This window comes from Clavelina lepadiformis, chromosome 3, assembly GCF_947623445.1.
Source record: "Clavelina lepadiformis chromosome 3, kaClaLepa1.1, whole genome shotgun sequence".
Lineage (NCBI taxonomy): Eukaryota > Metazoa > Chordata > Ascidiacea > Aplousobranchia > Clavelinidae > Clavelina > Clavelina lepadiformis.
In genome coordinates, this window is record NC_135242.1 from 16,801,586 (window position 1) to 16,824,008 (window position 22,423).

Sequence of the window (22,423 nt, forward strand, 5' to 3'; positions counted from 1 at the left end):
ATTCTATCCACGGATTTCATAGCAGCCAAATTCCCTATCAATGAAATCAAATGCAATGCCTTCTGCGCCGCTTGCCTTTATCACCAATGAGAAACATGCAATCTTTCTAAAATGTTAAATGCCATGCACACATGGATTGATGACATGCCGGAAAAGACGATATTTTACATGCATCTGTCAGAACGAATTTTCCGCGAAACGTCGGTCAGGAAAAGTCCATTTGACATGATATTTTGCTGTAAACTAACTAGTCATATTTTGGTTGTGTTAAGACCTTTCAGTTATTGAAGAAACTGGTGAGGCCAGTGCAAAAGTATTCTTGTTTTGCTAATATAACTTCACATCAGGCCCAATTCTAGCAAACCTCCAAAATTTATTTAATAAGACATCATACTTTATGTTACTGCCATATTACAGTACAATCAGGGCTTTGGAGACGGAGCCCAGTAGCAGGGCATTTTTGAAGGAGCCAGAGCTGGAGCTCTATTTAAAATTCACGTGGAGCCGGAGCCAAAATTTGTATAAGACAGCAATTCCACCTCCAACTTCTTGCTTAGCTGCTAATGTTATTTGGCTGAAATGTATTTGTAGTTTGCACATACACTTCAACATATGCCCTGTGCAGTCACGTGTCATAACTTAACACGTGGCTTTTTAGTCAGATTAATTTATGTCACTCGCGCAATGCACACCCATAACAACTCCTTTTGCGTAATGACTGCTTAAGTTGACAGCAGCAGGGTTGCCAATTCCGCGCTTTTAGCGCGACTTTGGGCTCTAAAGATTTTGAAAATGCGCTTTATTTAAAAAAACTTAAGGCTGGAGCTATATTTTGAGAAAAGAGAGTCCGGACCTGGAGCCGGGTCAAGTTCAAAAACAGGACTGCTTCAAAACCATGATTACAATATAGCCTATAGATGATTGTAGCGGTAGGAAATAAAAAAATGGGCCCTGAATTATCTGATGACCGTATGGCCAGAAGGTCAAATGGAAGAGCTAATAATAATAATAATAATACGGACTTTTCATTGAAAAACTTAAAAAATACTGGTGTCAGATATCAGCACCAACATGATCTCCAGGTGATTTCAGCACGTGATGTATTCTTGTATATTCCCAACTTAATAGGTAAGTGAAACTATGAATTTTACTGGAAGTTGTAGTTTTAGCTCCAAAAGCTTTTTTTGTAAACACTCTTGACTTGACATGAATGGCTTAGCCTTAGATTTTTTTATGTTGCGTTGAAGGTTATGTTCGGATGATTTTGATCGTCGCATTTTATTATTATACCTACCATAAACCTGCACAATCGATGGTGTGTTATTTGTTAGCTGCTCTTTTGGACAATGCAGATGGATTTGCTGCCAGAAAATTACATCAGGTAGGGTATAAACAGAAAAACTGCTTGTATAGGACTTTGGGGTATAAGCATGCGTTTAAAAGAAACATTCACTACAATAGGTTTGAGTTTTGGGTTTAAGTATAAATACTTCCACGCCCGTAGGACAACCTGAATGGGAAGACGTTACATTTATATTAGTTGTGAACTTGCGACTTTATAAGTTGAATTTGTAAGTGGTGTCAATGTTATCCTCAAAAAGGTCTTCCCTTTTCTGAGGGCTAGCCTCAATTTTGTTCTTGGATAATCGAAAAATGATCCTACTGTATAAGTTACCATGTTTTAACGCAAAATTTAGAAAGTGCTACGTCATACTTGTATTCACGAAGTTCATAAACGACAGAGAAGTCTTTCTTCATATGGTGCTTATGTAGTATGAAAATATAAATAACTTATAAAAAAATAAAAAGTTACATGTTTGGGAAAATATTTTAGGCATTTTTTGATTGCAAACGGATAAGACAAAATTCCGTATAGTCGTTTTAACAGCTTATAGCCACTGGCCCATCTTGCCCTTGGTTTTAACTCGGCTCTGTCCGGGTATGGTGTAGTATCCACTTAGCATTTAGTTAGCATATTGTCATAAACCCCATGATTGGAGCTAATGCATGTTTATAAGCTATAGGTCAGCGTTTCTCAAAGTTAAGGTTGTTATAGGCCTTCAACTTGGGAATAGAGGTAACGAGTTTTTAACATCGTTTTCAGACTCACAGGTGGCGCCAGTTGTCCTCCCAACATTCAAAAATGACCACATGTCCGCAGCAAATACTTTTACAATTCGTCAAAACTTACATCAGTTTTGTGACTAGAAAATACGTAGAGACAGTAAGCTGCAATAACTTAAAACTACAATTGGTATTTTTTATGAAGACCTGCAGTAATTAATATATCTATTTGAAAGCAATAATAGCACAGATACATCACCAAGTAACAATTAAGAAGCAATGTCGGTGTACAGCTGTAAAGTGCACTTTACAAAGTTTAATTTATCGACACTTGCGAAGGTTTCAGCTTGTGCTCACTATAGCATTTCTGGTCTAGCATCAGCTCTGTTTGGACGTAAGTTTTGATCTATTATTACGCGAAGGTGTGCGGCCGAATAAAACTGTATCACATAGGCCCATTGGTTATTGCTATATTAATAGCTATACCATATAAAATGAATACAACAACTGATTGTCTCTCACAGAGTACAAGGGCTCCGCGGAGCCCACTTTGAAAAACGCTGAGCTACACTATACAAACTTATAGCCTACTGTAAAATATAAGTTTCTAGTAAGGTTAGCTTTAGGAAACGGAAAAAATAGCTTCGAACGTAACCTATGATCTTTTTCCGATGAGTTATTGAAAGTCTATAACAAAGGTTGCCTTTGGATTTTTACCTGTGCTAAATTTACAACCCTACCAATAAAAAACTTTTACTTTGCTGACAAATTAACCATCAGCCATACAAAAAATAATTAACCAGAGTTTTTTGGGGCCGAAACGGTCTCTCAAAATTTAGTTAACTTATACTTTTGCAACAACAGCAAATAACTATGGTCTTAGTAAGACTTAGTCGCATTCTCTTAAAATTTCTGAACCTGAAAAAACTTGATTACAATTAAACTGGTTATAAGAAAGGGTAGCCTAATCGCAAACCATATCATGCCAATGGTGTAATACCGCATGTGGAGGCCTTTACAAAGATAGGTCAACTTTATATTTCTAGTTAGGTTACATTACCTGATAAGGCTGGTATTATTACTTGTACTTTCAGTGCAGCAAGTTTGGTGCCGCACTTGACATGCTTCTGGACAAAGTTGCGTACTTGGGGCTTGTCAACACTCTTATTCAATTCTATCCCTCTCATGCTTTTTGGTTTCAACTCAGGTAGTCAAGTTCATACTGAAGCTTAGTCTGTCCATCACGTACGAATGCTTTGTTTTGAATTTAGCTCTGCAATAGACTTGGCTGGCCATTGGATGTATACGCAAGCCACTACTGCTAGCGAAAACTCGAATAATCACAAAATCGTTTTGCGGCATTACTCTCTTTTGCGCTGGTATTATAGTTCAGAGGTAAGCAAAATGCATACTTGGTCGAATTATTATTGAACAAACATACTAAACAGGAATACTTCTAATTTGTGGATTACAGAACTTTCTGAATGTTGTGTGCTTTGGAAACCAAGTCTTTTACATATGCTTGTACTTGATGAATTTTACGGAAGGCCTGACAGGTAAAACTTTTGTATAGTTGATTGGCTGCGAAATACTATTGATTTAAAATGATAAAACCTAGTTAAACAAGTGTCGCATTACCACACACGTAATTATTAAACATTATTGAATTTTAGTGTTTGGCGTGAGTCTGATACGTGTCTTCCTGTATGCATCATTGCCTGTCCTGACATTCCGAACCTTGACCAACATCAACCATATCGTGGATGCTTCAATCCATTTAGTAAAGATTGACGTAATGGATAAACAGGAAGCTAGAAGACTTGCATTTTCTTCAGTAAAACACTGAGTGTCGTAGAAATGGAGTGACATTGCAACTAGCCGTTGTAAAAATGCCTGCATTATTGTAGTGTATAGTCCTGCGACGCAGGAATTAAACAATCTACTTAAACCAGGACCACTCAAACTTAACATTTGGTAGTCCACATATCACAACCTGAGTAAACTTGCGACTTGAAGAAATATTTGCCATTGAAGCAGTACATAATCACTCCTTTTACGAATTTTTTTCAAGCAAAAAAACTGATTATTTATCATTGTAGGGTTTTTTAAAGTTCAGCAGCGTCTGATACACTGCTTACTGGTTCCACTGCGAAAATAGTCTGTTGAACATCAGATTACAAATTTTTGAACATAACATCCATTTTTCTCATTACATTCAAAATGCCAAGTTCTTTTTTATATGCTTTCATTGCGAGAGATTTACAGGAAACACAAATTTGGTAACATATTACATAACAAAGACTTAGTCAAATTTAATGTCTAAATAAATCCAGCTCATTGATTCCCCACTTGTCGCTAGGGTCATAATCTAGCTTGTAATGTCTTCCAGTGTATGGGCATCTTCCACCATCCTCAAGAGTTACCCAAAATCCTCTTGGAGTACCACCACTATGATTGGGTGCTGAAACATGAATTTCTTCTAATTACACAGAGCAATGCTTGCTAATATTCATGATTTATTGCAGCATGATTGTAGGCTTAAAACCCAGGAAAACACTGTTTTCTTTTCATATACTTATAATTACATGCATTAACTCACGTTGCGCCATAACATATCTCCTTGTATTTTTTGATTTCACAAGAAATGGGTCAGCACGGGTGCCAGAACCAGGTGGATTGTATGGTTTGTCACGATCTTGAGTTTCTAGTGGATCTTCACCAACTTTCACAGCATCCATTACGATTTTCTGGTAACCAACAACCTGATCTTCCTGTCTTGCCAAAGGCTTTTCTATACAAGCAAACAAACAAGACAATTAAAATAAAACCAATACTAAAAAATCCCCGTAAGTTTAGTAAATCAAAATCGAGCTCTACATTGAAGGCAGTAGGCAGCATGTAATAATTTTTTAAACATACTCGTCATAATCCGGATGATTTTATATTGAATTAAAAGAATTGAATTTAAAAATCAAAAAATTTGACTATAATGAACTAACAAAATTAAATAAATAATTTAAATGTTTCTTAACTTTTTTAAAATAAAACAAACACTAAATCAGTGATTCTCAACCGCGGCTCTCAACTGTACACTTTGCGGCTCTCACTAACTTAGTGAAAAATTAATTAGTTGTACCAGAATTGCAACAAAGGAAGTAAAAGAAATCAAGAATTAGTGATGTGTCTCAGCAAGGATTTCGTGTACGAAGTAATAATGTTACCAGGTTACAACCGTCCTGCTGTGTAAAATCCTTTTGTGGTTCGTGACGTCATTTTTCATGCGGCTCCTTGCAAACCTTAGGTTTGAAATTTGGCTGTGGCACTAAAAAGGTTGAGAATCACTGCACTAAATTAATGATCACAAATCAATACACTAGCATTCGAGATGATATCTCCTCCAAGGAAAAGTGTTTAGACACTTGTTGCAACTATTTGATTGCAGCACAGTCGCACATAATTTCATGTCACTAATTTGATTATTTCACCACAATCTTTTAGTGGTGGCACAAAGAAGAGTAGAAAAGCAAAATAAATTCTTCTCACTAGTAATTTGACTAACGGCGTGTAATGTAAAAATTTTGCTTCAATACCAAATGGTAAAAAATTGACTTTATAACTTCGTTAATATTGACCTTCCGTCCATGAAATCTCGTCTAAACAGTTTTTCACCAATGTTCTCTTCACTAAAAACTTGACTTAAAAAGGCTGTGCTAATAAAGCCACATAGTTTGTTTTAACCAGCAATAGAGTTATTACCCGTACTCAATTAGGTCGCATTGTGTGTTGTATATCATTGTTTATACAAATAAATTCTGTGGCCGCAGAAAATTTCTTAAACAACGTTAGGCTAAATATATAATATAATGAGCTTAGGGCAAGTAGACTAAAGGGCCTCCACTGCCTTTTTGCTTCAAAACTATTAACAGGAAAGCAATACTTACTGAACAAATCAAAAAATCCACGTCTGGCAGCAGATAAATGTACTTGTCGTTGCACTTGAACATTTTGAGATGCCAACACTGCAACCTGGGTCAATTTCCTTAATGACATTTCTACACTTATGTTTATCGCAACTACTGTTTCTAGTTATTTCTGTCTATAACAATAAACACAATTAGCACAGTAGTAAAAATAGTACGCACATGAATATACCCTTTGCTAGGCTAAAACCTGATTAATAATTGTTGAGTAGGTTATCTGTTCTGCGTGAGTTGACAAAAAAATTACGTTAGATAGTTAAGCTTCAGATATTATAATGAGTTCACTCATTTAGTTCAAAAACATGAACTATTTTAGCAAAAGTAGAAGTAAATACAATTATTTTTGCAACTCCTTACCACTTCCAGGAAAATGTCTGTAGGAAAATCCAGGAAAATGTTTTTGTTACATATGCATTTTTTGTCACTAATGTTTTCATTGCATGTTCGCTACAGCATAAACACTGACACAGCCAATGCAATTTTGGGAATAAAGTAGTCTTACTGAGATGAAAGTTATCCCAGCAACTCTTCAAAGCTGATAAGGCAGCAGGCTGGCTTCAAATTCCAGAAACATAAAAGTAGTAAAATGTTGAAGTGCATTCACCTGAGTTGGAAAGCAAAACATTGAACTGAACAGTATGCATGAGCATCAACATGCACTTGGGACATTTCATTATAATAGCGACAAAACTTTCAATACAATCCGCTCATTGTATTTGTGATCAGTTTTATGATCTTCTCTATGTTTTCAGGGGTTGGCTTTCTACTTATCTCCATAAAAATGATTTTTACTTCTTGAGATAACAATTTTTGACTGCCTAACTTTGAATGACAATAAAACAAAGATGCAGAATTTCTTTCAAAAATTTTTTTAAAAGCTAAAGTAAATAAAAATTGCGTCACAACCTTTCATACTAATAGTCGAAGCAAATCATTTATTTTGTAATTATTGTCTATGTATAGCATGTTATTTCATTTTGCCTGTATGAAACAACTTTTTGTATTTCGTGGCACTGCAAACCCAACATAAATTTCAAGCAAATATTTTGCAGTCTTGGCTTTATACGAACAAATGGCCAACTAATGGTCTAAAATGTAATATACGACTGTGTTTGTTGTACCTAGCAAAGCGAGACACCACAATGCTTTGCTTAAAATATAAAGTAGGAACATAATCATAGTGGGGAAAAAATCATAAAATTCATAAAAAAAGAATAATCAAAACATGACAAATAAGCACGGCTGGCTACACTCATTTAACCATGATGATAGGTCAAATTTCCAACAGCAGTTTTAACTAAACACATGCTAAACTTTTCTGGTGACGTCACTAAATGTAGCATGCTGTTTTAGGGTAGCACCCTGCAATTAGTGGTGCCGCGTAGTTGCTGATTAGTAGTTTAAAGAGGCAGAGGCATTATTATAAGAACGGCTGTAATTGTTGTACAGCTGCCTGCTGTTTGCAAATGACACCCTGCTATTGACTGTTTACTGCTGTAAATTGACTGTTTACCGCACTTTTGATTACGACCCTGCCTCCAAAAATCGATGAAAAATAATCAGGAACGCAGAATTTTTTGACAAGGTTCAGTCATTTTGTTAGGATAGATAAATTTATAGGCCTAGTTGAAATCACAAGTATTAGGCTGGTTCTAAACTGAAAAAAGATTCAATAGGTGCACGTGCACACTTTACCCATCGTTGCATACCTGTACATTTCAGTTACCGGGTCTGCATGCCCGAGATCTTGGCGAATCCTGCCATGAAACACAGACCAGCCCTGTGGCGGCATCGCCGCGTTATCTTGTATTTCAGTACCACTTTGTCATGTTCCTTAGAGTCATGCATTTTTGCTGAGACTACCGCACATGTTTTCTATAATTAACGCGTACTTGCTGCAGTCTTTTATTGATTACTTGTGTGTTTTTGCTTTTTAAACGTGTGCGTCAAAAGATCCACAATCATTTGGTTTACGTTCGACTGTTTTCTTACCGGATTCCTGGTAATTCAAGTTGGAATTTGCTTTTAACTATGTTTGGTTTTTGTGTTGACAGAGAAGAATATGCAACCTTGCCTTATGCAGTAAACTAAATAGCCACGTATGGCTACAACCCTATCTTGAGTGTGCGGCTGCCACAAAATACCTCCAGACCGGAATTTGGTGTAAAATACCGGGAAACAACAAACTTTCCCATCTGTGATTGTGCCTTCCCAAATCATTACACCAAAAGGGTAAACAAATCCAACTATGCTCACCTTCAGTCAAACTCAACAACTTCAAACCTCACCAAAGAAAACTATATCTCATTCTCATTCTCAATGACAAACTGTGACTTTCCTCAGTCAAAACCATAGACATCGGAAATATAAACACTTACAATAACGGTGATGTGCGGACTTTTTTTGAATAATTCTTGAGGTCAAACAAATTTATGACCAAAATAGATTTTAAGTTTACAGGCATTAAGAGAAAAATGAATTAAATGCAGGATTTTCCGTCCAATTATGGAAATTTATAAGTTTTCTGACTCTTAATAAGTTATGTAGGGAAAAAGTTATATGAATATGATTAAAATTAAAAAATGTAGCAGACCTTATGAAATTGTATTGTCTTTATAAAATCAATTAACCGATCTTCACAAAACAGTTTAAATATTCAATAAAAATTTGCAATTACTCATTGAAGTAAAATATTAACTTGTCAAAATATAAGGCACCTTAGCAATGTTGTAATGACTCGGGTCACGTTTTTAAACTACTTGACTTGACTCGAGTCAATGCTTGAAATCACTTGACTCGAATCTCGGAAAGTAAGTTGACCAAGTCATTAAATATTGGTTGTTAATTTATTGACCAACTGAATTACAGACATTTGATTTCATTGCGAACGATCAGTTAAAGTTATAGCAAATGACATGACTTGATTTGACTTGCATTATGTTTTAACTTGACTTGATCCAATCAGTAATTTGACTCGAATTGGCTTAAGTCAATTTCCCAAATAACTTGACTTGACTCGAGTCCTAAAAAAATGACTTGGTTACAGCACTTCACTTTAGTTATCGGCACTGTTCTTCGTTCCAACTAGAGAAATGACGTCATATGATTTGATTTTATTGCGTAAGCTTTGTTTTTAAGCATATCTTGATGCTTTATTTTTTTCTATCATAAAATGGATGTAATATCATTACGCGAATTTGGATTGTATCTAGCAGTTCTTGCAAGAAGTATTAAACAGTTGCAGAATTGCAGAAATTTTTCATCATCCTGCTGCATTACGGTGCTCTGCACAACAATGAGCATAGTTCTGAAATTAACAAACACTTGTCAAATCTTAGATTGTTTATAGACGTAACCTTTATACGGGCTAGTGAATAAGTGTTGGCAGTTTTAGAATATATAATTGTATTAAGCAAAGCATTTATTTATTTTCTTGCTCAGCTTTAAAGAGAGAGAGAGAGAGAGAGATAGCGCGTCTGTCTTCCAGATAGAATTATGATCTCCCACGCTTACAGTACTTATTACATGGCGTTATATAGGCCTACTTATCCGCAATTGGTACCCGCAATTTGGCCATCTCTTCCATGCTGAATCTAAAGTTAGCTGTAGTAGTGTAGTTATGTGCGATACATTGTTTGCAGATTCTGTTTCCTCTGTAGTTTTACGTCATATTCATAAGTTATAGCCTATGTAGCATTACACAGTAGGCATAAATGACATATTTGAACAATCTAGCTAAGTTTCAGTACCAGGCTTCGGTATATTTTCTCTGATCAATCTCAGCGAATTTGTACCAAATATATCGACGTATTGTTTTGACCAGCATCCTGAATGTATGAGAAATGCTTACCGATTATTGCAGTAGCGCTTGTACATATTGATAGTCTTCTCATTCTACCAACGTTCTACCAATTATCGGAAAGCGAAAAATCAATCAATCTTGCAAATGCAGCACCGTGTTCAAAAAACAGTATGCACCTTACTCCAATTCAAAGTATGCATAGGAGTTTGAAGAGTGAAACTGTAAAATTATTATGCATAGATAATATAATCGGCTATTGTTTTCGTCAACCAACTACTGTATCTAGGACAATCGTGAATCATTTTCGCTTCACTCTTAATAATCCGGCTTATCGGATTTTATTGCTATTTATTTAACACATTTGTTCCAAAACTTTTGTGTCGAAGTCCGACAGCGGGGTTTCCGGATTAAAGAGGTAAAATGCATAGGAAGAAAGTTGTCAGTTGTCCCGTCAGTTTTGTGTCGGATAACAGGGATTCCGGTTGTTTGGGGTTCGGATTAACGAGATCTCATTGTATATCGGCCCCAAGTCAATATAGCATGCTACTAGTGAGAGAACCTGATGTTAAAATATTTGAATCCCACCCCGTGGACTCAATAAACAAGGCAGTTCATTTAGTAGCCACGCAAACAATGATTATCATGCTTGGATCACCAGGATAATCACAACCAGCGATTCACCCATTATAGAATCAAGCAAGTATGCAAGTGTCTAATAGATACTACGTTTATTGGGTAAAAGTTAAGAATACCAGTGATGTTTGGTAACTTGCCCTAAACTACGTTGTGTTAAAACTTATACTTCGTACTTTTCCATGTTCCATCCAAGATGCGACTCGTTTAGGCCTAATTATCTTGTGTTAAAAGGTATAGGGAATTTGAAATAAATGGGTTTTAGTTATCTGTATAGGCAGGCTTACCATATTTTGTTAGCCTTAAACCAGGACTGTCCTAACAGATCTTTTTGTTTGCTTGAACACGACTACTTCGAAGACAAACGCATCATCCATAGCATTAACATTGCCCTCCATTCCCAAAACGTCATAAAAACTAAGTTTAAATTGTCAAGCTCAGGAAGCATAACCTTACTTACAGTTTAATCACTTGAAGGGGTAACGTTGATGGAAAATATTTGGCAACTTTTCAATTCAAATTTCCACTGTAAATTTGGTTTGTGAATTAAATGTATTTTTTTCCGGCTACCGACGATATGTTTTCATGTTTCTGTAATAGAATGTTCAGTTACCTGACTTTATAAACTTGCGTTACTGTAAAAAAATAATAAAATTATGCTTTTTTCTAGTTAGGCGACTTTCGAAATTGAAGGTTGATAAACGTTTTCCGGTGAAATAATGCCAGCCCATCTCTTCACTATGGGGAAAGAATTTATAGAACATGACCACTACTATAGGCTGCGTATACTCATTAGTAACTGACAGTACTTCATTTTGTTAATTTTCCAAGGAATGGTTACAGTCAAGGCTGCTAGGATGCTTTGAAGACAGGAGTCCAAAAATTTTGTGATTTTATGTCCCAAAAATTACTTATAAATAAATAAATAAATTTTAATATTTAAATGCATGATAAATTTCATAAAACCACTTTTTTTTCTGCCAGATAGCAATTTATGTGATGGAATACAGTAGTGTGAGTGTGCTTTATTTAAACAAGTGAAGCAAGAAAGTTCTTAATTAAAGGCATAAAATCTTGAAACACCATATACAAGTACAACAACTTTGTAACACCCTATCACTCACTTGTTATGTAATTTGCAAGAATCAATAAAGTTTTCTGATATAGATAGGCAAGTTAGAATCGTTTTAGCTTTACACTTCAGTGAGTGCACGAGGCCCCTTTTCAAAAAACTGGTGAAATCAACCTAAAACTAATCCAGGTCACAGTTGCATATCGATTGGTATCCTGTGGATTGGGGGACAAAACTAAAAGGTTTAACTAAGGTTGTGAATTGTTTTTTTAGAACTCACTCACTCAATTTGGGTTTTTAATAATTATTGCAAACAGCAACATTCCTAATCTCAAAAAATGATCAACCTGTATTTCCTCAAACTGAAAGCAATAAAATGGCTCAAAAAATTACTGAGAAAAAACTAGCAACTCATCAACAATCTACTCATTAACCAAAAATGTCATACCCAGAAAACTTGATATTAGGAAAGCACAACTTTTCTAAAATAGTCCTTCTAGTGACATGAAAAAAAGCCTCATTTTGTATCCAAACAGAGAGCTTTGACTAACTTGGTCCAGCTTATTGCTTAATTTTTTTATGCTGTTCAGACTTTATGATGCAATAGTATATATTTTGCTGGCAGCGTAACTGTGATCACCTATCGCAGGAGTAAGAAATTTAAAAACTTTTGTTGCTGAATAAGTATGGTCATTTTTGATAGCTCTGCGAAGGGCTAAGTTTTTTAAGGAATTAAAATTATCAATGTCATTATCATCTGATAACATGCACACAGATAAAGATGACAGAAACAAATATTTCCTGCTGGAGTCTGAATATAAATCCTGTGTTCTCACATAGTTCATATCCTGTGAAGCAAACTTCTTCCTATGAGACTTCTCCTGAATCCTATTTGACACATAATCAAATTCAGAAGTGGGTGATGACGGTGAATCTGAATATATTTGGATATTGTCAGTAGAATGACTTGGTGCTGGCAAAACTGTGTCCCAGGGAGAAATGATTTTGCTTTTATACTTCTGTGAAAATGAGAAAATCGATGGAACTGCCCCTTCTTTCAAAATATTTCTTGTTATTCCAGGATATTTGACAAAGTCACTCGGTAAAAAGTGATCACTGCAGACAGCAGTGTTATGGTTAGGATAAAACTCCTCACGTCTCAAAGCTTTAACCCATTGTTGACACAAACGTTTGTTTGCCAATGGAAATTTATGAAATGAAACCTTGTTTTTGTTTTGCAATCCACTGCGATTTGAGCAGTTGTAAGAAGCACATGTAACCATTATATTAGATAAATTATCTGACAATTCCTGCAAATAGAAATATATACAAAAAGGTTAGTGTTCAGCAATTTTTTTGCTATTGGAGTAAAACACTTCATATCAGCAGTTGTATATTGGCACAATAATCAAACTAGGCAAGAAACATCTATCTAAAAAGCCTTGCTAATAGTGACAACTCTTGTTGTGAACATCGCTAACTTGCATACGTGAAAACCTTGCCATCTTTTTTCTGGACAAAAACAAAGCAACTTACATAACACAAAGATTAACAGTTCAGTATCAGTTCCGGACGTCAAAATGTTGCATTAAAAGTAATTATTCATATTCTAAGCAATTTAACTCATAGAATAGACACACAGTATTATGTCAACATTTCACAATCATTCAACACTCAACTTATATCTTGCTATCTTCCCCTTTCAACAAAAAAGAGACACAAAGTAATTGTTGAGAACTCACAACATCTGTTTCGTATACAGGCACACTTGCACAGTTATATCTCAATTGCTTTCGTTTTTAAACAATGCATCAGCTGGAACGCAGTTAACCTTCACCACCCCCTCCCATTAAAGGTGTGGTTGTCCGTGCAACATTTGTGCATGCTCACATGTCATGGCTTTTTTCTTCTCTTTCACCTTTGCTTCTGCATAAATGAGTTTAATGTAATATGGCATAGTTAGTTGTGGCGAATAATGATAGTACCTATACCATGCTACCCAGGGTTGGGAAAAAGGAGGCCTTTCGAGAAGCTTGTGTGAATCTTAACGTTTTGCTTGCTTAAAAAAAGAAAAAAAACCTTTCTAATATTTTGTTTAGGAGTTGAAGCCTTCGACTAAGAGAAGTTTCCCCACTCCTGAACTATTCATTTAAAACAAGAATGGTGAAATAGCTGAAAAAACGCTGGAGGTAATGCAAGACCAATCACGTCTTGGCCATGCATTAACAACGCGAGGCTTACATATCACCACGACAAACTTTTCTGTTCTTATCTATATACTTGCTACAATGACAAGCGCTGCTTAGAAGTGTGTAGATATAATCATGGTGAAGAAATAAAAACGAATAATGTGACGCGCTTACTTGTATATAATTCACATGGCTCAAAACGCAGTATACTGGTATTTGTCATTAAGTTACTTATTCCACTAAATAAATATTACTTTCAAACTGGTAATTTTAGGATGTCTGTCCTAGCAGAAAAAAGAAAAATGACATTGGACTTATACGCCTAGTTGGTTTGCATGCTGGCTTATGCAAAACTAATTAAAAGAAAACGTTTATAACCATTTAAATATTAAGCTTCTATTTCAGATCACTTGCTAGTTTACTGTATACACAGCTCCATTTAATATTTTAAGTTTGATAATTTTACTTAATTACTGTAATCATCCTTTTCCTTTCCCACTAAATTTTAATTATGAATTGTTATCTTATCCTATTTTAGATAAATGTGGCAATACTAACTCATAACGTAATGCTAATTATCTTCAAACTGGAAGTTAACACAATGAGGGATTGTGGCAATATGTCACAAAGTGTACAGAATGATAACAAATTGAATATTTCACCTGTGTCTGTTAACAAAGCTGCACTGAAACCTCAGTTCTTTGTTCATTTATTATAAATTGGCAATCAAAAAACCAGTTTTTTACATTTATTTATTATAATTTGGTGTGATGAGTAAAATATTCAGCGTGCATGTTGATGAATCTCGTGCGTACAGGTGCCATACTTTCCACTATGGGTCAGGGCTAAGGTTGCGTAGCCAGTGTACAGAAAAACGTCCTATCTTAATGATGCAAAGACAAAGAAAGTACGTTATAATCAACAAACATCAAGAAAATTTAGGCCTATATCATCAGATGCAGTATTTTGTTTTGTTTGTATAACATACATTTAAACAGCGTCAGTTTAAAAATGATTTTTTTTCGAGATAAACTTCATACTTTTTTGCAGTGGACTAAGTCCACCACAACAAAGTTACAATTACTTGTAAACTTATTTTCTAAATGACGTAGCAGGCCTATTAAAGTATCCTAGGTAAGCGTAGGCCTAGCGTACGTCATACAGGATAAAATTTGGCATGGCATGATAATAAGTTTTGCTAAGTGACTATTTCAATGGCGTCTATTTACCGAAGTCGCTGAATCACAATATGGTTACCGGCAGATTTTCGCTGATGGGTTTATCCCTCTCGTTTTGGATGAGGGGAAGAAAGCAATGCTGTAGTGTAGTGGTTAACATTGGGCTCGTATGCTGGAGGTTTTGGGTTTGAATTGTTTGCTATTGTTGCTGCTATTGTTTGACTTCCTTTTTTGTCAAAATTTATTTTTGATCTAATATAGTCATGAGAGGTGAGAGTTTGGGTCGGAGGGGCGAGTATTAAATTAAATCAGACTGGAAAAAAATTGTCATTTTTAGTTGAAAAATAGCATTTATTTCAATTCGCAGCCTAACTTAGTAATTTAATCATTTTATCTGAGAAATGAGAGTTTGGCTCAGAGGGGAATAATTTTAGATTAATTTACACTTTGCAAAAATATGTACGTCATTTTAAATTGAAAATTAGCATACATTTCCATTCATAGACCAACCTTTCTGCCTTTAATTGCCGTTAACCCTGTTCGTATTTTCCTACTTCGGTTAACGGTGGCTGGTAAAAAAAGTGTCTACTTCACTGGCCACCGTTTATCGAAGTAAGAAAATAACAATTGCATTACCGGCTAGCCGTTTACCGAAGTAGCTTTTCCAAATTTGTTAACCGGCAGCTGGTGAAATACACGCTGCTTAAATTTAGTTGCTGTACGTTGAGCATACGTTAGCTGGTTTTCTTGGTTGTGAATTCAGCAGCTAAAATGTTTTTTGGCACACTAGAAAGCCCATTTTGTACTAACTCTATATTGCTGTAGGCCTATATATACAGGGTCAAGTCGATATAGCAAAATAGGATATGGACATTAGATATTTTTTCAACAAATAAGCTGTCTAATAATATGATTCCAGATACCTCACTAACATGAAATTTTTCGGTCAAACAAAGTGGTCGGGATTAACGAAGCCTAATTGTACTGGTCTAGTTTCATCACGTCCACCTGCTTTCTAAATGCCGCAGCCTGCCTTTTGACTGCATTTGTGGCAACGTGGCTTGCATTATTCCAAAATGGTAATGTTACGGGAAATCCCGCTTTCAATCCTTGATTTGGTTTAACTCATAGACATCGTATCTATAAACACTTTTGTGATTAATTAACACTTAAATGATTTAAGTTGGTTTTCATTATGAACATCGTATGAATAACTATTTTTTTGTATTGTATTGTTTATTTTTCGCCATTAACTGTGCAGAGCGAAAGTTAGGATGCTAACCGTGGTAGTTATGGCAAAATAAAACACATGCTCACGAACAACTATGCAAAGGAAAAAATTGTTTTCAATATGAGCCAATAAAAAAAATGAACTCGGCTCGATAGTTGGTCGAGCGCTGGCATCGCAACAAATGTGGTGTGCGTTTCGTTGTATAGCCAAATAGTGAACCCCGCCAAATATTGATCTCCCTGTGTGACTTAATAAATTAATTATCTGATAAATGATTTCACTCAGCAGAAAATGTATGCCTATTCAGTGGCTGAATAGTATGATACAGCAACTCTTGCGAATGCATGTATACTGGCAAACAAAATACCGTGTATGAGGTGGGGCACATTGAGGCAAAATCACATGTTTTGAAATTCCTATTTTAATTGAAGTCGAACGAAGGACAAATTTATACAAATTGTGACGATATTATACTGTTTTGTTTACGGAAACCGCTTTCATGAAACGTGACATAATAATTGTGCATGCCTATATTACGTGAGTCAGTCGCAGTCATTCAATCAATTCGTGTATTAAGTTATTAGCTGCAACATGTTTGCAGCTACAGCAGCCTTGTGCTGTAGCTGCTGAGTCAATGTTTTGTTTATATGTAATCGTTCAAAGAAGCTTCAATATAATCAGAATATGCAGTTGTCAAGGTGAACAATTAATTCTAAGATTGAGAAAAGCAGACAACGACCTTCGAAGACTCATTTATCATCGAGCGCAATAAACATTTCTACTAACAAACATTGTAGTGAAGTGGTCGCCCTTACAGGTTAAGGAACGATAAACAACCATTTCATTACACAAATGATAAAAATTTACTTCAGCTACAATATAAACCCCACAAACAGCATAAATTCAATTCACACGAAACACCAGAAACAATTTAAAAAACGATTTTTTTGTCCCAATGTGCCCCGTGTGTGTGTGTATTAAAATCATTTAAAGTTATCTAAATTATACATACCATTTAAGCCAAGGTTACAAATTTCAAATCTGTTTGCATCAGCGCTCAAATGATTTATTTTTATCAGAATTTTGCCCAATTTGGATTTTGCATAACGCAATCGCTAAACTAGGAAACTTTGCCTAACTTTAACTTACATTATCCACCAGATAGCCAGAATACTATGGCTCATTTAAGTTAAAAACCTTGTTAATCCATTATGTAACTTCAGGCTTCAAAGGATTGATCAGTAGGTTCTTTTATATTTTGCTAGAGTTCTGAAGTCTACGAGTTTATTAGAAATGATCGAGGTTCACATAAGTATAACTGCTGTTGCTGTGCTTGTTGTTATACTAATTTTGTTCCTTGTAGGCCTGCTCTTTTATCTTTATCCTGTAAGTATAATCCTTTGTTTAAGTTACATAAACACAGATGATATGTTATATAACTTAACAAATGTTAACTATGTATATACCTAAGATTAATCATAACAATTTTCACTTGTTTTTGATTGCAGGTTTCAAGCAAACTTATAACAATACCTGGACCAAGTATTTCTGATGACAGGTAAGAATTTTTGGGTCCAGTGCAGAAATGCACAACTACAGGATACATATGTATACTAGACCCCAGCTACGCAAATTGTGACGTCATTTGGTTGTACATTTCTGCACTAGACCCGAATTTTTATTTGAATATGATGGGCGTGTTAATCCTAAGTATTATATCATAGGAGTTTATTGTTTCGTTATACTGTAAATGATGTGTTGATAATAATGAGTTTGCATTGAATGTCTTTATTTCTTTGTTGTATGTAAGTGTTGTTGTTTATCGATAGTACACTTAGTTGAGATATTGGTTTCTTTCAGTGTGTTTTGTACATCAATCACACTGATATTCTGCTTTTCCAAACTTGTGTGTAAAACTTATATGTTACCATATAAGTATACTTATACTTATATAATTTTTATTACCTTTGACCAATAACAAACTGGTCACGGATATCCACAGTGGAAAGTGTGGCAAGTGCACCCACGAGGTTCATCAACGTGCATGAAGAACATTTTAATCTTTACGCAAATTTGTAATAACTTAATAAAGAAAAATTAGTGGCTTGAATCCCAAAATAAAAAAGAATTAAAACTTTCGTGCACTCAATCATGTGAAAATTGGCGGCTTTGCTTGCACGAGTTCTCATCGAAAACTGCTGTACTTTCCAGTTGGACAGGATATCTTTCTAAACAGTCAGACTGAAATATGTTCACTTTCTTTTTCTGTTCACTATATTAATTTTATATTAAATTAACATGTGTGTGGTGTATCAATTACATGTACTAATTCTTACATTAATCATCCTTAGATTAGTAACAAATCTAATAAAGCTTTGTGTTAATTTGTTAAATGAAATCAGGGAGGGTAACTTAAATGATGTTGAACGTGCTGGCTCACTGTGGCTCTATCTTCAAGACTTACATGGTGAATACGGAGAAGTGACAGCTTTTAAGTATGGGCAACAGCTAGTGGTATCAGTGGCAGATCACAATCAATTTTCTCCTCGATCACAAATCTTTCATCTTCCAGGTTGTTTAAATTTTTGAAAAATTCTTCCAGCTTATTGGAAATTAACGTGAAATATGTCATAAAGTTTGCTGTCTTTTGATCATATTCTAAGTATGTCATTGTCGATTAATTTCTTACTTTGTAGAGTTGCTTTTTGAATGGTGGGGCCCACTAGTAGGCAAGGAAAGTTTTCTGTATGCTACAGATATTGAGGTTTTTAAACGAAGAGACAACATTGACTTTAAGCTGAATTCAACTACGAAAGCAAGTTATGCCAAAATATTTCGAGAGGTAATGTTTTACATGTTTAACCGAGATGAAAGAAACTTGTTATTAGCTTGTTTCTTACATATCTTATATGTACAATACTTTACACAGCTTTCTAAAGAACTTGTAAAAAAGTGGAAAAGTTTACCAGAGGGACAGCATATTCCATTAACTCAGCATTTGAAAGGATTAGCTACTAAGGCTGTTTGCAGAATGTTGTTTGGTGATTACTTTAAAGATGATGCAGATGTTTTGAGATTATACAAAGCATGGGACATGGTAAACAACTAATAATAATTTGTTTCGTAAGTGTATCTTGAATATGGTTTAGTTTCCTTTATCACAACCAAAAACATACGTAAAATTTAGACAGTTTATAGTGATACACACCGAAGTACAAAAAGTTGTTTCTAGTGTTTAAATGAAGCAATTGCATCCAGGAAAGATGAGCTTACTAAATCTAAACAGGATCTTGAAAAAGGTATGCGCCAGTTCCTGGTATCTAAAATTTCAACATCAGTGACACTGTTTTGATTGTGGCCGTCTTGTCTTGCACTATTTCTCTTTCCCACTTTTCTGGGTGTTTCACCCAAAGGTAGCAAGGTATTGCGTACACTCATTCAAGATGCTATAGAAGACAGATGGAAAAAACTTAAAGGAGACTCTAATATGGAAACACTTACGGATGGTATACTTGCTGGTTCAAGTAGAAAAATGTCAGAGGAACAGATACTTAGCGACGCAACAACACTGCTTACAATAGGAATACAAGTCACTTCAGCAGGTTCAAATAAATTAACAGTGTTATTTTATAGGATCCTTCTTAAAATGGTTGTAAATATCTGACGTTTTTGTTTGTTTAGTTTGTTTGTAGCATTTATTGTTGTTTGTGTTCATTTTTTCTCAAAATGTAACTCAAAACTTCAGATAATTCAAAGTACTTAACTTCACTAGTCCCAGCGAGGTGCCTTTTTAATTACTGCTAACAAAATACACTTAACCTGAAAGTTTGGTAAGCGCAAAGTGCCTCAGGCCATGAATAGTACTCATTATGCCAAAATTAGTCCAAAAGATCATTCATCATCAAATGGTCATTCATATCAAATTGTCCGCAGTCGTTTTTCAATATGCTTTAATGTTTAACTGGTACCATCATATTGCCATAGTGTTAACAAAATGTTAATGCAGTGTCCAGCTTTGTTAAAAAGGATATTTTCTTTTCAGTCAATATATATAATCTAGTTTAGACAACAGAAACTTTGAGTAACAGAAAGCTATCGATAAGAAAGTTCTTGATCCCTTTTGCTTCAAGTGAACAACCTTCCAATGCACATATCTCCCACTTTGCAAAATTTCAAGTAATATTTTGATAGCTTATATCTTTGTAGTTTTGACTTGGACATTTTATTACCTCTCTCTGGATCTTGAAGTGCAAGAAGCATTAAGAGAAAAGCTGAACGAGATTAAATCATTGGATATCATGCCAGAGACTTTAGCTGATTTGAAGTGAGGGCTGTGATATACCAAGTCCCATTGACAGTCGATTGTTACTTTGTTTGTCATCAAACATTGCAATGTCAAAATGATTAAATATTCTTTATTCAGCTACCTTAAATGCATTCTCAAAGAAAGCGTAAGATGTGGTGAAGTATTTCCGCTTGCGGGAAGGCAACAAGATATGGATGTTACAGTTAATGAGCATGTTGTGCCGAAGCAAGTGAGTTTTTAACATTATGGATTTATTCGATTAATTATAATTATGGATATAAGTATTATATTTGCTTGAACCGTTCAAACTTTTTGTGTTGTGTTACAGACCCCCATACTAGAAGCAGTATCAGTGGCAATGAAAGAACCTGAACTATGGGAAGAACCATGCAAGTAAGCAGTTTGTCAGATTGTTTGTAACATGTAAAACTGTTTAAATTTAAAATGCAATCATAGAAATGACATATAATAGTAATGCAATCGGTAAAACTCTTGCTCTGTTTTTACTCAAATAAACTCAGCCACTGTGGACAAAATGTGTTTACTTTTGGTTATCTTCTACTGCGTTACATGTAATTTATTTGTTATAGGTTTAACCCATCTCGTTTTGAAGAAAAGGGAGTAAAATTAAATCCACTTGATTTTATACCGTTTGCTTTTGGTGGGTCTCGCCAAAAACCTCACAACAGGTACTATCCTACAGTATCAAAATTGTTTGACTTTATTATAAAATCTCAGCAAATTGCTAATCGTAGTAATATTTCATATATAAATAATAGCGTCTATTTCACAGTCTCGTTTATCTCCTCACATCTGTCAGCGTGGCTTCAATATTTCAAGAACTTAATCTAACACTTGCTGGTAGTCCTGTCAGTTATCAGGAGTGGAGCTATGAAGGCATAGTGATGATGCCTACCAAAGAAGAAGTATGGATCACAGTGAATGCAGGTTCCAAGAAGAAATATGTGGAAACCATAGGATAATTACACTGTTAAACTCAAAGATATTGCTTTGTCTTTGTACATGTTTGAGAGTATCTCTGAGAACAAGATTATGTTTGTATAAACATCAGTGTTTTGTGATGTTGCCGCTGGGTGTGGGTGCAATATATATCATATCGGAGCAGTTGATTGTAAATTGAAGCATATTAACTAGTTGCAGAGAAATACTGTAAGCACTAAACTTAAACCCTCGGTTGGTATTGTCTTGCCTAATAAATGTACTTACATATGTTTCAATTCATGTTTGTACTTTGACATTGAATTTGTGCGAGTTATACTTTAAGCGCAATTGGGAAAAAATGATGTTGATAAAGAGTAATAATAATCAGTAGAGATGTGCAGCAAGGAAATTTATTCAGTTTATTCGAACATGAATGAATCCCGAATCTCTTTGTATCAATACTAAAATTCCAATATGTTGCTCAATTTGGCTACAACTTGACACAATCGTTAAGTAATTTGCTTTATTTCACAACAAACTTAAATTTGTCTGGTAAAATGCCTTGTCCTTAATTTAACTCAGCCGGTCACAGTTTTTTACTAAAGTCAATAAATTTGTTAAAAATTGCAATTGAAATTCGCAATAGTTATTGTTAGTGTTCGTGCATTTAGATCTTCGATGCACACTTTTTTCTGCGAATCTTTCAGTTCATATCAAGGCATTCCTAAAAATTAATCATCCTTAAATTGTTATCGAATTATGCCCGCGGGTGTAATTCCATGGTCACTGTTTCCATAATTATGTAGTTCTGTATTGAATTTTATGATGGAATGTGATTTGTTGGTTTGAATTTGATTGATTTCATAATCGTAATACACGGAAGGCATAGGTTTGTAAGCTACAGTGCTTTATGGTGTAGCTACTATGCTATAAAAAAAGCTGAGAATACACTATCGTAATAATTATAAACATAATTGCACCTTTATAAATTGTCACAAGCAGAATGCTAGGATTACAAACCACTAT

The 22,423-nt window shown here is 34.9% G+C and overlaps 3 protein-coding genes across 3 annotated transcripts; 2 read left to right on the plus strand and 1 right to left on the minus strand.

Annotated features, from left to right (window-relative positions):
- Nucleotides 1-523: 523 nt before the first annotated feature.
- On the plus strand, nucleotides 524-4,295 carry LOC143449917 (CDP-diacylglycerol--inositol 3-phosphatidyltransferase-like). Its single transcript, XM_076950252.1, has 6 exons — nucleotides 524-1,128; nucleotides 1,248-1,381; nucleotides 3,159-3,271; nucleotides 3,336-3,459; nucleotides 3,539-3,620; nucleotides 3,738-4,295. The coding sequence occupies exons 1-6, from the start codon at nucleotides 918-920 to the stop codon at nucleotides 3,908-3,910; spliced, it is 837 nt and encodes a 278-aa protein (XP_076806367.1). The 5' UTR covers nucleotides 524-917; the 3' UTR covers nucleotides 3,911-4,295.
- Nucleotides 4,279-6,182, minus strand: LOC143449918 (uncharacterized). The gene is made up of 3 exons (XM_076950253.1): nucleotides 6,006-6,182; nucleotides 4,664-4,855; nucleotides 4,279-4,525 (listed from the first exon to the last, which is right to left on the minus strand). The coding sequence occupies exons 1-3, from the start codon at nucleotides 6,112-6,114 to the stop codon at nucleotides 4,377-4,379; spliced, it is 450 nt and encodes a 149-aa protein (XP_076806368.1). The 5' UTR covers nucleotides 6,115-6,182; the 3' UTR covers nucleotides 4,279-4,376.
- A 9,665-nt stretch (nucleotides 6,183-15,847) lies between these two features.
- On the plus strand, nucleotides 15,848-22,286 carry LOC143448307 (cytochrome P450 20A1-like). The gene is made up of 13 exons (XM_076947983.1): nucleotides 15,848-15,997; nucleotides 17,415-17,535; nucleotides 17,658-17,707; nucleotides 18,552-18,721; nucleotides 18,846-18,991; nucleotides 19,079-19,246; nucleotides 19,382-19,448; nucleotides 19,563-19,751; nucleotides 20,356-20,473; nucleotides 20,573-20,684; nucleotides 20,784-20,848; nucleotides 21,046-21,144; nucleotides 21,249-22,286. Exons 2-13 carry the CDS (start codon nucleotides 17,443-17,445, stop codon nucleotides 21,436-21,438), a joined length of 1,467 nt encoding a protein of 488 aa, XP_076804098.1. The 5' UTR covers nucleotides 15,848-15,997; nucleotides 17,415-17,442; the 3' UTR covers nucleotides 21,439-22,286.
- The last annotated feature ends 137 nt before the right edge of the window (nucleotides 22,287-22,423 follow it).

Coding starts and splice junctions, on each gene's coding strand:
- LOC143448307 (XM_076947983.1), top strand. CDS start 17,443: ATGATCGAGGTTCACATAAGTATAACTGCTGTTGCTGTGCTTGTTGTT. Junction 18,722..18,845: donor ACAAATCTTTCATCTTCCAG/GTTGTTTAAATT, acceptor CTTACTTTGTAG/AGTTGCTTTTTGAATGGTGG. Junction 20,474..20,572: donor GAGACTTTAGCTGATTTGAA/GTGAGGGCTGTG, acceptor TTCTTTATTCAG/CTACCTTAAATGCATTCTCA.
- LOC143449918 (XM_076950253.1), bottom strand. CDS start 6,114: ATGTCATTAAGGAAATTGACCCAGGTTGCAGTGTTGGCATCTCAAAAT. Junction 4,856..6,005: donor TGGATTTTTTGATTTGTTCA/GTAAGTATTGCT, acceptor TTGCTTGTATAG/AAAAGCCTTTGGCAAGACAG. Junction 4,526..4,663: donor GAGATATGTTATGGCGCAAC/GTGAGTTAATGC, acceptor TTCATGTTTCAG/CACCCAATCATAGTGGTGGT.
- LOC143449917 (XM_076950252.1), top strand. CDS start 918: ATGATTGTAGCGGTAGGAAATAAAAAAATGGGCCCTGAATTATCTGAT. Junction 1,382..3,158: donor CTGCCAGAAAATTACATCAG/GTAGGGTATAAA, acceptor TTGTACTTTCAG/TGCAGCAAGTTTGGTGCCGC. Junction 3,272..3,335: donor GCTTTTTGGTTTCAACTCAG/GTAGTCAAGTTC, acceptor TTTTGAATTTAG/CTCTGCAATAGACTTGGCTG.